Raw genomic sequence first — 14331 nt, 5'->3', positions numbered from 1 at the left:
ACTTCCATTTGACCTGCTTGCACAGGGTGAGGAGGGGCCTAGGGAAGCAAATGACAGTGAGGGGCTCCCTTCCACAGAGTGCCTCAAAGCAAAGCTACAGCAGAGCACCAAGGAACATACACTACCTCAGCTACCCCAGGTAAAAACATCACTGAGAACTTGCAAAAACAGTGAAGCAGAGGAGAAGAAACTAAAGCTTAATGTAATCCCTGCCAGTCTGGTACAAAGATCAGCTATTAGCTCTAATATTGACCAACAACTTCCTAACCATCTAATATAGATAACATAAAAATTCATAGCCATTGGAGTCCTGAGGACTGTTTCTAACAAAGCATTTAAAAAAAAGTATGTTAAAAGGGCTAAAAAAAATAAATAAATAAAATAAAACACTTTATAAATTCATTTTCCCCCAAACTTTATTTTCTGTATACTTGATGGCTAGCAGTAGCAGCTATGGTAGCAGGTATGAATATCCAACTGATAATGCTGGGCACTACTTTGAAATGGCAGAGAATACACTCCCCCTAACATTAGAACCCCTGTTCTAAAAAAGAAAAAGATTTTTTTTTTTTTTTTTATCATTTATTATAACCACAATAATAAGAAATCAGTGACGAGTTTTCTGTATTACCAACACAACAATTTTGGATACAATATGAAATGTATAGAGGTGCTTTTCCAGTAGTGGAGTATTTAGCTAACAATACAAAGTACTTTACACTTCCCCTTTTGCAAGGACAGTCAAAAATTTAGAACACTTTACAGCATTTTTCATGGAAAACCTGAATTTTAATTAATGCACTTAGAAAAATAACCCTGTTCTGCAGATTTTTTTTTTTAATCATTATTAAACATTTGCAGTTTACAACCTGAAAAACTTTCCAAATTCAAAATTCTACTGAGATGCCTAATGCTTTCTTTAAAAACCAGCACTATAATTTTCTGTGTCACGACAGGCAATTCCAGACAGAGCATTGGAAGGATTTAGTAATTAACAAAGGTGACGGAGCAATGAAATATTATCAGCTTTACCTGGAGAAGAAGGAGCGCTGGAAGATTGCTGGTCTGTGGAAAAGGATGGCCAGGAACGCTGACAATCTGAGTCATAGTAAAGATACACATAAAACAGAGATAGGAGAAGGAGAAAAAAAAAATAAAAATAGAAAAAAGTTCCAGACAGGCAGCTGAGGAGATGCAGACATACCTAAAATACAGTATGTATTGACATCTTTAAAAAAGTACTGGTAAAGAGAGTTTCTGGGAAACTCTTCCACTACCTATTACATAGTAGCAGAATATTAAATCACCACTAGGGGAGGCATTGCGCCTCTTAAAACATTCTTCACCATGTTGTTGCAATATATTCCTTCCTACATGCCAGTCCTGTTTTGAAGAAAAGTAAACTCATGTTTGCCTCCTCCTTCCTGACTTCACAGCTCCCTGGAGTGTTTCCCTTTCCAAAGTGTACAACCTTGTATGGACCCCTCTTGGTCTGGTTCATACTGTCCACAGTGTAGGTAGCTCCTGGCCAGACTTCAGTCTGCTACTGATGGTAGAAATTACCCAACATCCCATAAAAAGCACTTATAATTGCCAGGTTCAACCATTTAAGCCAAGTGCCTGCCTCAAGCTGAATTTCTTGGGGAAAAGTTTCAGGCAAACAAGATTAGTCAATGCTGAGAAAGACTCAGGAAAACATAACACTACATTTAGTTCTTTTAAATAGCCTTGTCATTTTAGTAACTATTTAATTGAAAAAATGCCTGTGTATTCATACACTGGGACAGAGTAATATTCTTCAGAAGTGTTGACTTTATCTTATGCAACACAAAGAACTCAAAATATAAATGTGTTGGAGTGAAAAAAAATCAGAAAAATCAGAAAAAACACCCAATCCTCATTTTTGCAAGTGTTCTGTCAGCATTAGGCGTGCTCTTCAGTCCTTACTAAACTGATGATGCCAGGAGAAAGGAGGTTTATAATTTTATTCACACTAAGTACAAATACGCACTTTCTTCTCTATTTCTTTGAATCCCTACCAGAACAGTGTTAGGTGAACTCTCAGGTCCACTGAGTTTCCTCTGCCTGGCTAGCAAATTGAAACTATGGTGGCTGGCAAAGCTCTTCTGATGTTTCCCCAAGATGAAGAAGTTTCTTGTTTTATGTATAACAGGTGGCTTCATGGCTCTTGCTCCTCTCCTGAGCTTGTTCTACCATGCTCACCCCCAGTGGGGATGCACCCCTTGGAACACAGGAGAAAAGTGGAAGTGGGAAAACGGGCAAACTAAGGACTGGCCAGGGGGGGGTCAGGCAGATTAAGTTTTGTTTGTGCTCTTTTACCACCTTAATTACAGCTATGTTCCACGTGGGTTCAAATGAGAAACAGAACCCTGTATTTTCAGGTGTTTAAGTCCAAGTCTGAGGATCCTTACACTTGATTAATGAAAAGGAACCTCTACTGTCTCCAGTGGATGCAGTGAAGAAAATTTACAGGTGGCTTGCAGCACTCTCACTAAATCACAGGTTTTTTTTGCTTAGACCTAGTTCAAATCCTAGAGTCTTTGGGGAACGCTCAATTGTTAAGAAAGTGCCTAAACAAGCACATTAGAAACATCACAGGACTACATGACTGCTTAAGTGATCACAGAATCCAGACAAACAGTAAAATAAATTATTTAATTTATGGGTCCCCATCTGTTCATGAATATCTACAGAGCATTTTTACAGGAACAGATGCATCTACTTCAGAGTGCACAATTTTGGAGGTCAAGTCTGAACATTTTTCTCCCATCCCAATCTATTTGTTTAGAAATTATTTCTCAGTTATCTGAGCATATAACTTAATTACTAGATGAATTATAGCTTATATTAAGTTTATATTATCTTTTGCTATCAACTATACATACACTAGCAATTTTTCTCAATTATGAAGAAACAACAAGTGATAACCTACTCATAAACAAATATTTTGAGTGCTCACTTTTCTCTTTACCCTGGAACTGTATGTGCGATTGCAATTATAGTGTGAGAATGTAAAGCTTGGGTCTGTCTAGATCTCCTTGGCTGCAAAAGATTTCTTAGAAACTATATGGCACTAGACACACATAAAAAGCACTGCAAAAAATGTTACATTGTCATAAGCTGGCATGCCAGAAATAAAATTTTCCTCAACTTACCAAGCAATTTTAACATTCCTGTTTGTCCTGTATACTTGTAACAGTTTAGAGAGAGCAGAACACAGATAAAAAAAGAAAAAGGTAAGTGTCAGAAGAAATTAGAGAAAATCCTTTTAATGAAAGCTATAGAGCTGATTTTTGAAGTGGCAGTAGTAGGCTGCCTGCAAATCACATTGTCCTTTAGAAACTCAGAGATAAAAGGTAGGACTTGGCAAATCAATGCATCTGAAGCATTATTCACTGGATTGTGCTGAAGATAAATATCTGTACTCAAAGCCTGATACACAGGGTAAACTTACTATTTGCCCACATTCTAACAGTTAGGTCATTTCTATTGCCAGATGCAAATTGCAATCATTCCTTAACAGAAGCCAAGAAAGACTGGAAAAGCATGGATGTCGCAGAACAAGAAATGTTAAAGAAATGTGCCACAGAGTACATGGAAAGTGAGACTTTTTGCCTGAATTAAAATATGTCTGGTGCCAGCCCACATTTTAATCTTATTTTAATGGTCATTAAATTTAATCCAGTCTGCCAATTTTTTTTTTTCCTTTAGGAGAAAAGTGCTTAAGGCATCTATAATCAATAAAAAAATCACTATTTTTTGTTGCCAGAAATGGCAAGCACAAATAAACACAACTGGCATACATAAAAGCTTCTAGTAAAAATGCATTTGTAAAAACATACAAACAAAAAAAACAACCAAAAACAAGCAGTGTAAACTCAGAGTTATTTTGGAAGTTCATTATAACTAAGGCATCTGTAACTAATGCATCAATAAGGTGACTATCAAATATGGTCCTTCTTTTTTCCTTGCACTGTACCTATTTGTACAGTGACAGTTAATACAGATGGATCTACATTTATTTAAAGTATGTCTGCTTTCAAAATTTGATTCACAGCCTACTCCACTGAGCAGATGGCAAGAGCACATGATGGTTTCACATAGCAGACTATGCTAAGAGTGGCCAAGACATGTCAGTCCTTTTTGGTTGAGGTACAAGCACAATAGTAACATGTCCTGGGTAAATTTCACGTGGAAAAGCTAACAGCTAATAGCTTCAATAAAATGAAAAACTGTGCATTGTAAACACCAGCCTCAGAGATGGTAGCTCTTCTGGCAGACAGAAATGACAAAATTTTAGTTTGTCTATAATTGAGTACACATTCATTAAAGGAACAGTTGAAACTTAACCAGACAAGCCAGCAAAGTCAAAAAGCAAAGTATTCTTTCTTCAGAAATAAGGACAACAACTAGTTCTGTCCTTTCTCTCTTACATTTTAAAGACTGCCTATGTGTAAATTGCCAACACAGTTAACTGGCATTTTATAACAGAATTTCTTACCAGAATTTTCATATGTATCAAAACTGAAATCAGGTTTCCTGTCATCAGACACATGGTCATAAGTGATGTGTGGAACAGTTAGCATCTTATCTGGAGAAGAAGGCCCATTGTCCTTGTCTAACTTAAATTTTTTCTTTTTAACCTAAAAAATAAACATATATTAAATTACCAAACCAAGCCACATTTAGTAGGATCTTCATTGCCTTTAATAATAATGAAGCCCTTAATGAGCTATAACGAGCTAAAAGAGTACCTGACCAATAATACTTTCATTATGCTATACTGCGCATTTCTCTTCAAGAGTGCGCCCCATTTCCCAAAATTGTCTAATTGCTAGAATTCCACACATCATCATTAGCAAATCCCTTGCCTGAAGTAAAAAATCTGCTAGCTCTGCAACAGTTTATATAAATCAAACTACTCTAGAATATCTTCACCATTTAATGGACACAATAAATCATACCTTCAGCAGAGAGCAAATGGCTATAATGCTACAGAACTCAGATTGATCTGGGATACTAAGAGAAATTTTTGTAAAACATCCTCTCCTTTCCAGTGCACAACTACCCTGCCTTACTATTCCAATAGAGAGGATGAAGTATTCGATAAAGATTCTGGCAAAAAAAAATGTTCTTTCTATATTATAACAGCAACAAAAAATCTTCAGTTATGGAATTGGTGGATATGAAGATACTGCCACACGTAGGCACAAGATGTCTTCACCACAGAAGTTTGAAGAGCCATAAAATCAATAGCTTACAGAAGCATCAGGGCTGTGTTTTTTGTTCTTGACTTTTGTTTTTTAACCAGTTTGGAAATACTTGTTTTCTTTTCCTCCTTTGCTTATACTTTTCCAAATAACACTGAGTTATTGATTGATATGCCTAAGTACATTATTGTTCTTTTCCAAATTCATTAAAAAGTCACCCTTAGGAAGTGAAGCAAATTAAGCTATAGTTTAAACTTATAGTTACTGAAAATCCCCAAACTGATTTGTAATTGAAACTTTGAAACCCAGTAATACTCTGTAAAATAAACACTACAAAGAGCCTCTAGAACATAAAACAAATTAAATCCAAATTAAAAATTTGAAACTACTATAAAAAGAAATGTTAGTTACTGATACCATCACAGATTTCTTCGGTTTTGGACTGGGTGACAGCAAATGATAATTTCTGGCAGGTTTTCGAATGTATATTTTCCATGTAGAAGAGTCTGGGTTTTCTGCTGCATAGCATCTCCACGCAGTCTAGGGCAAAAGTTGTAAGCAACAGAACAATTAATGTGATTGGAGTTGTAGCTACCTATACTTCCAAGTCAGCACATAAGACATTTTTTATTTACAAGTGTTCTTGGATTTCCCCCATGGAAATATTAACTCAGCATGGTTCAGAATTCTTATTCAGTAAACAGAAACCACCAAGTCTGAACTGGGCAAAGCAGAAAACAAGATCAATCTTTTGAAGTGCAACTTTCATTTGCATTAGCAGCAAATAATAAAATAGAATTCTAGACTGGGCTCAAAGGACTGGGGTTGAATTTCTTGTTCCTCCACAGTTTCCCTAAATGACTTTCAGCATTTTGCCTATTGTATCCCATGTTTCAGGCCCCCACTCAAAAACCCAAAATCATTCCCCCATACCTCCACAAGAGTGCTGTCAGGAAAAAAAAGCAATTGTGATATGGTCAGTAGGGCTATATTATTACAAAGAAATGATTGTGGGAGAGCACATGATGGTACAGCACTAACAGTTAAACAGGAGCCCAAAATCAAAAGCGATCCTTCACCTCCCCCGGCAACTAGTGATTAAAGTACTATGTTCAAAAACAAAAAGAAAGAAAAGCAGGGATAGGAAACTAGACCAAACACTGCTGCATTCTCTCTTAAAATGTAACTATGTGATCAAGGATTATTTATAATTAGCCTCTAAATTCAAATTTTAGATCCTCACTTCCACAATACAGAAAAGCACACATACCTATGGATTTACATGTACACATACAAAATCTGAAGTGGGAAAGGGCAGAAAACACAATATGAAAGAAACAAAGCAATGCAGAATGATAAAGAAAAATCAGACAGCAGGTGGAAAATAAAGGATTAAACAATCACCATGTAATTCATGGTTAATAAGAACAATTGGCCTCTAAAAGAAAACAAGAAAGAATACAGGAAAAACCATTACTAATTTCAGCTGTTGCCTCGTCTTGTACCCATTTCATAATCTTCTTGGTTTAAAAATAATCCTTTTGTGAATTAGTTGTAGAGTACTTATTCAAATGGGCTTCTAGAGCTCTACAACCACTAGTAAATTGCAATTGTCACTTATTAATAACAGGTAATCAGCAACTCATTGTCTACCCTTCACTCCTCAATATTTCAGACTGAGCCAAGCATGGTATTCTAGAGATGCAATCTCAAACTCGCTGGTATTTTGGGGTTGATTTCCTAAAAGGATTGATGGGAACACTAAAAACCCATTCTTTGCAAAACCATACCTTTTTCTGACCATGCAATCCAAATGAAACACACTGAGTATGAAGACTTTTGGCTAATCTCTGGCTATTACCAGAGCCTTAAATTTAAACCCTTTTCATATTAACTCTGGGACTGTTTAGTTTCAAGCATAAACTTTACAGTTAGCTACTGTTTCTATAAAGAGCCTGACCTGGAAATCCACATTCACTCATGAAGCTGGAGAAATAAGTCATATGAGAACGCAAAAATGATATGGCTTAGGTGTACATAGGTGTACATCTTTTTTTTTTTTTTTTTTTTTTTTTTTTTAAATTTCATCCTGCAATTCTAAAGCTAAGTGCAGAAAATGAATGATGGAGAAAAGTTGGAAAAAAACCTGCAATGAAACAATATTAATACATCTCCAGAGTGAAATGCTGGCTCTGCTGAAATAAAGGATAAAATCTCCTTGACCTTACCGACACAGATCTGTAACCATACTTTTAACTGAGAGGATCAAATTTTTCTGCCTGTTTGTTATCCAACATGGAAAGACTGATTTTGCAGAATCTCCATGTTTGCCAGTCACTTACAATGGCACTGAAAATTGCAGACAAGATGGTTCCTATTTAAGATGCTGACTTAATTCTCCTAAAACTGGGATTTTTAAGAATGTACACGTATTTGTACCAAGGAAAACGAAGCATATTTGACATTTGTGTTTTTAAAAAAATAAATTGCTCATTGTAAATACAATTTCACATGAAGCTTCTTCTCTGTTTTTCACTATTGCAAGCATAGCATTTCATAATATTTTCCACAGGTAAATTATCCAATAACCACAGGATAGCCTTCAGTTTTCATTTTAAAGAGCTGAAGAAAAGAATTGGCATTGATTTGGGAATGAAGTTTTTGCTCATTGGTTTACATTGCAGGTGGGATTTCCAAATCTGTTTAAGAGACTTGCATCTGCAACTCCTATACTTTTTTTTTTTTTTTTTTTAATGTGAATTAGGCCCAAAAATACTGCAAAATTTTGAGGAAATTACAAATGGAGAGAAATGATAGTATGCAAAATGCAAGAACTCGGTACCTGTATGAGAGAGGCAGCAGCTGGAATCTGACGGTTGAAATGCTTCTGTCTTTGTTTCTGCTGTACCTTTAGGGCAAAGCCTGAACCAAGAATTCCCTGTGGTAAGAAAGAAAACACGGATTTCTTATTTTTTTTTATTTTTTGTAAAGGAGGAAAAGAAAGCACGCATAAGCTTGCCAAATTATGTTGTATTAATAAACTCCCATTCAGCATCATAAAACCCAACTAATTACTTAGAGGAAATGACTTAATACTGTTAAGTTTTTAGACTCAGTTAGTATTACTTGTTGAAACAAACTATGAATGCTGTTGTGCCCTGATCCAAAGCCTATTTAAGTCTACTGGGCTCAAACACTAAAAAGCAAGCAGAAATGATATTTCATACCCTCCAGAAGTCTCATAAATGCTTGTGCAAGGGAACGACAGAGCAGGGAAAAATATTAACCTGATGTGCTTAACTTCATTTTTATGAGAAATAATGCTTTTTAAACTGTAGCATGACAATTCCTATTTCCATATGTTAACCCATGCAGGGACGGGAGGACGAGGAAGAGGAAAAGGACCATTACAACACAGTCAGGATTGTGGTGAGTTCAGCAAGAGGCCATCTAGTCAATTCTCACGACAAGGGGCATGGACTAATGACACTGAATGGTGTACGACCAAAACAACTTCCAAATGTAATGTAACTTAAGTCCATAATTACATATAGAGCAAGTCATTTATATAGTCGTGTGCATAGCTACAGACATATTTAACAAAGGCTTTAGTAACACAACGATAAGAACACATCTTCTATAAATCAACTTACACGACTACACCTACTCAAAAAATCATAATTCATTTTCTACATATGGTAGTCAAAGTGTCAGGGCAGCCAGTGATCTTGGCTCAACCTCTAAGAAATGTATTAATCATCTGGTATTTTGAAAGAAACAGGAAAGACCCTTCCTATTACAATCATTGAGCAAAGATCAAAGAGTTAACAATGATCAAACATCATTTATTTGGAAAATGCAGAATCGTTGCAGGACCATGAACCCAAAACAGTTTTGTTTAGCCACAATTACTTCTGTCTGTGATCTTAGCCCGCTCATCTGCTTAAAATGGGAGTAAGATGTATGCAATAGCTACTACGTATCAACTATTTACCACTAGAGCTTCAAAATCTACGTTTCCCCTTAGGGCCAACTCAGAGAAATAGCTTAACTCAGTAATAGAATCACAGTGATAAAGGTGGAGGGTGTTCTTTTATTTCTACAGTTAGGAAAAACTGACAGGTAAACATAAAAGCAGTGCTGTGAAGGTGAGGCTGCTGTACAAGTATTTATAGAACATCTTTGCTGGCATTCAAGTCTGAGAAAAAAAAACACTAATCCAAAAAAAAAGCAGCTTTGGCATTTTTCTTGCAGATCATTTCATTTACTAAATCTCCCCTCTAAACAAGGAACAAACATGAAAGGTCAGAGTGAGGAGGGAAGAAAGAATATACTTTCAATGGCTAACTGATGTTGGAGAGTCTAAAAATTTACACTCAAAAGCACTACAGCTTTTACAGAGTGGCTAATTTTAAAAAGCAATTGGAGTTTTAATAGCTGCTCTTGCATGTCATGAAGAGTTTTTGTGGAGGTCCTGGCATAAAAGTATTATTTATATCCATTCTGTCCCCATCACTTCCCTGCTATAGCTATACTATGCTGGCAAAACTGTGTCACTGAAGTTTACTGAAGGTTGCTGAAAATGAAGCTAGCAAGATTTTGACAGTAGGGAGCATTCTGTATAGATCTAGACTTCCTCATCCCTTTCACACAAGCTTGCACAAAATTTCTGACAGCATGATTCAGGTCACACAAACATTTTAACAGAACAACTCACAAGTATCGCTAAATTTGTGAAAACAATACCCTTAGCTACTCTTTGCACTGAACATTTTGGGGCTTTCAAATCACAGCCCATGTTTCACTGATTTTGAATTTACTCTTAATACTCAGGTGCCTTGTTTCTTGTTAGGGAGTACTTAGGAAGCTATCTTCAGTGCAAACAAAGAGCCAAAACCCTTGAAATCTCAACCCTAAATCACTTTTGAAAATGAGATTCTGGCTACAGACAGATGTTAACTTGGCAAACTGCATCAGCTGCCAACGTAACTGTCCCTGACTGCTTACTGTTGCCTCTGCCAGTGACACCTTTTCTGCAGCTTTGCCAGAGGAAGGGTGTGTATGAGAACCTCACAGTTCACCTTGGACTTAATCAGTTGAGTAAACTATGAGTGAATGCTATAAGAAGCCAAAACATCACTAAATCACTGAGTCCAGAAATATGTAGCATGAGAAATACTTCCTTTGCACTTCTTGGATAGGCAGAAAAAGTGTTTTGGTTTAAACATCCCCTTCTCAAATGTATAAAAAAAACTAGCATTGTATGTAATAAAAACTGCATATTTATGTACCCCCTCTTTTTTTTTTTTTTTTTAAACTACCCAAAGAAACTTTTTAGCTTCTGAGGTTTAAAGGATCAATAACAGAAAGTTTCCTCTGACGAATAGTGGGTCAACAGAAAATTGCCAGCAAAAGCACAAAATAACCTACCGCAGGTAGTGCAAAAAACGAAATTGCAAACACTGAAAAACAAGATGCAATGGTCTTTCCAATCCAGGTCTGAGGCACTTTATCCCCGTAGCCAATAGTTGTAACTGTCACCTGTAAAGAAAAATACTTAGAGCATTACAGAAAGTATTAGCGTGGCAGTTTGGGGTTGTTTTTCCTTAAAGCAATAAAAATTAAATAAATTATTTTAAAGAAACTTGAGCCTCATTCCTAGCTCTCCCAATGACAATCTGTGCTATATTGAGGCAGTTCTCTCTGGGTTTGCTTCCCCACCTATAACAGAACAAAAGAGGCACAGGAAATTGAATTACAATAAAATACGTATTTAAAATCTTGTAAAGTAATACCATTAATTTAAGTCTTCATGGCTGAGACAGCTTTACTGTATATGAAGTTACTGGGATGTGGGCTGCCTGCCCATGTCAGACCCTTTCCTTAGGGAGAGGCTGCCAACGACTCTGAATTGCTGATTTTCTTTATGGGCAGCGGATGTTTGCTGAAGAATTTCAGGGCTGTTACAAAGAAAGACTATGTATACTGTAACTATGGAATATGAATGGGGTCAGACATGAAGTATTCTACAGAATAATGTTGGTATAAATAGCAAGAGAAGCAGAAAAATTTCCATACAGCAACAGCTCCTTAAAACAATCTAATGAATCACTAACTTCCATAGAACATCAAGAGCAAGAACAGATAATTTAATGCATGCATACAGGAAACATCTGTTGAGTTTGGGTTTCACTGAAGTAAAGATTACCACTGTGGTGACATAGCATAACAAGGCTTAATAAGTCATTATTTGCAGGAGCTCAAGGAAGGAATGGATTTGTTGCAAGCAGAAGGGATAAATTTGGCATCTGAGAGCAATTTAAATTCACCTATGTCACAAGCTATTCCTGAATTTGGAAATTAGAGAGATTTTTATCTGTGACTTTGAAAAAAGCTAACCAAATCAGACCACGTGAAGCACATGAAACTCTCAAGCAGTTGAAGCACGCCTCAGCTGCTGGCTTTTCAGACTTCTGACAGTGTGGGCATCAGCTGCCCAGGACGCAGAGGACGTTGGCCCCAGAGAGTAACACACAAGTGCCACCCACTTCTGAGCCCTGCAGCTGCTCACCTGTCTGCCTCAGTGTGCCCTCCCCTGCAACTGCAGAAAGGCAGCTACCACCCAGGGCAGCATCAACAGTGTAGAGAAGGGAAGGGCACGTTTATAGAAGCAAGATGTTTGTTAATGGGTGAAGTGATGGAGAGCTTGGGTTTGGGGAAGTGGAAGGGCATGACAAGTGGTCCAGGAAAAATGTTGCCATCTGCCGTATTAATAATCATCCATTGCTATTAAAAGATAAGAGACCACAGGGAAATATTGTAGGTTTACTTCCCACCTCAGAAATGCATGAAGCAAGCCATGCATTCTCACTGTCCACCTTCTGAGCAATTAATCATTCTGTGTCTGTTTGACACATGGTAAAGGAATGGCTCTGGCTGTTGGAGGTGGTGGTATTACAAGTTTATTTCAAATTACTTATACTGGAAACATTCAAGTATTATCATTTCATATTAATTTAAGTTCTTAAACTGTGGCTTAGTTCCAAATTTGGTTCCTATTATACAGAAGTGTTTTAAGAATCAGTAAGGTAAGTTAAGAACAAATTAACTTTAAAAAACCTTTGCCTATATTCTTTATATTCTTGTTGAAATACCACCTAAATTCAGGGCCTGATGAGGAACTGAAGGGATGGTCAGTTTAAAAGAAATCTTAAACTCTAATTACAATTTTCTACTAATAAAATATGGTATGGAAAAAATACGAATTAATTCTAGCAAATACAATGGCCTCCGACACCTTCTTCCATAAAAGATTGAGACAAGCCACTGTTTTATGCCTCAGCTTTTAAAAAACTTTACAAATCCACATGATGGAAGTTTTATCAACCATTCTGCGTTACAGTTGTAATGCTATTTTTAAATACATACATCAACTAGAATTAAAAAAAAAAAAAGAAAAAAAAAGGTGCTTTTAAGCTGACAAGAGTATAACAGAAGCATTCACACAAAACTATAACAGAAGAAGAATTCATACAAAATTCAGAGCATTTACCTTCTCTTCCCCCTCTACCATCCCCGCCTATCCCTTCTGAATAGAAGGATAGAATATGAAGCATCAATGACAGAAATAAAATTGTGTGTTTTTTTGGGGGGTATATTTTTAAAAACATTTTGGAAATTGGGTTGCAAGTCACAATGTGTGTTTAAGTTATTTTTTTTTTTCTACACTCATAACTCTAATCCATCTACAAATGCATTGTATTCCAAAATTATATTTTCTTTTTCACCAAGATATATGTTGTTGAAACCATATATACCAAATTTCCACCCCAAATGATTTTTTATAGTCAATTTATAACCCCCTGAAGAGTACAATACTAATTTTGCAGTTGTAAAATAGGATCTTAAAATGGAAATAATGACTCAACTTCTGCTCTAGCATGGCAAATACATTGGCATAATGAAACTAAATTGATACAAGAGCTCACACATTAAATTTTCATTGCAAAGCAGCATGGAAAACTAATTGTTTTAATTAGGAGCAAAATCATATTCATCCATTGACTATTTCAGAACTTTGATCTGATGTACATCACCACAGGCTTTGGTGTTACAATTAATCCTGTTTCCATTACATATGCATCAATAGTCTAAAGGAAGAAATTTGAAGCAAAAAAAAAAATCTAGACAGCAACAATAATAACAATGCCTGTTAGCACTGAATAGGGATTTTATTCAAAGCTATCTGGATAAAATAAGTACAAACAATCAGGTGTGTAATGATGCTCTGTTGATGAAATACTGAGTACTTTGTGACAATTTAGGTAGTTAGCTACAGGATACAGGAGCGCATGACCCAGAGGCAGACACCACAGGACTGAGGAGCAAATACAAACTAAAAGATTAAAAAAGCTGAGCACTAAAGCAAATGAGGGAAAGTCACCTTACAGAGAATACCTTAGCTACTTTGTTTCTAAGTTTGTAGCACTGAAACCTCAAAATTAATTGCAGTAGGTATTCTTTTGCATACCAAATACCACTGAGAATTTTCTGACCCACTTGAATACTCATCTTGATTAAATCAAGCAGTACAAGAACATCCAGAGACACATCAGAAACACTGACAGGTTCCCTGACTTCTTTGCAACTGAGATACAGTAAATGGTTTAAATGCTCTCCCGTAATGATCACATAAGAACCTTTCTACTGCTTGACATCTTTAGTCAACTGCATTCATGCAAGTTGAATATCAAGTAGATTCTTTTCAGGTTTCTGAAATCCAGGCAGCACAAGTGTAAACAGATTAGATACATATGCTCTTATTTTAGTATGAAGTGTATGATCTGTATGAAGCTTAAAAAACAAACAAAAAACAACCTAGTGATCTTTCAGTGTTTTGAAATCTTTTCCAAATGACAATATTTTTCTTCTTTATATATCCAAGGATGTTAGAGATAAGAATTGATTCACACAACAAAAATTTCACTGGCTGCTGCGCATCAACTCTATGTACATCGCAGAGCCCTGGAATATTCAAGTTATATCCTTCAGATGAATGAGTTAAAAAAACATGTGCTACAGGGCAACCACTTAGAAACAT

At 36.2% G+C, this 14331-nt stretch overlaps 1 protein-coding gene across 5 annotated transcripts in view; it reads right to left on the bottom strand.

Moving 5' to 3' along the window:
• Positions 1–14331, bottom strand: part of KCNQ1 (potassium voltage-gated channel subfamily Q member 1) — a 342658-nt gene that overhangs the window by 236294 nt on the left and 92033 nt on the right. For 3 of the 5 annotated variants that reach the window (XR_014693723.1, XM_084521544.1, XM_084521541.1), the window contains exons 7-12: positions 10662–10772; positions 8074–8169; positions 5649–5771; positions 4523–4664; positions 3177–3203; positions 1033–1098 (exon numbers count right to left, since the gene is read on the bottom strand). Coding sequence is in view for 4 of the 5 variants with exons in the window: in XM_084521544.1 (XP_084377670.1) it covers positions 1033–1098; positions 3177–3203; positions 4523–4664; positions 5649–5771; positions 8074–8169; positions 10662–10772 (565 nt within the window). In the remaining variant the exon portion in view is untranslated. The remainder of the gene's footprint in view (positions 1–1032; positions 1099–3176; positions 3204–4522; positions 4665–5648; positions 5772–8073; positions 8170–10661; positions 10773–14331) is intronic. The other 2 variants (XM_084521542.1, XM_084521543.1) reach the window with 2 other exon arrangements.

The sequence above is a fragment of the Aythya ferina genome (assembly GCF_964211825.1).
Source record: "Aythya ferina genome assembly, chromosome: 5".
In the NCBI taxonomy this organism is placed as follows: Eukaryota; Metazoa; Chordata; class Aves; order Anseriformes; family Anatidae; genus Aythya; species Aythya ferina.
The sequence above is the reverse complement of the archived record's forward strand: the minus strand, read 5'-3'. Positions and strand labels throughout refer to the sequence as shown.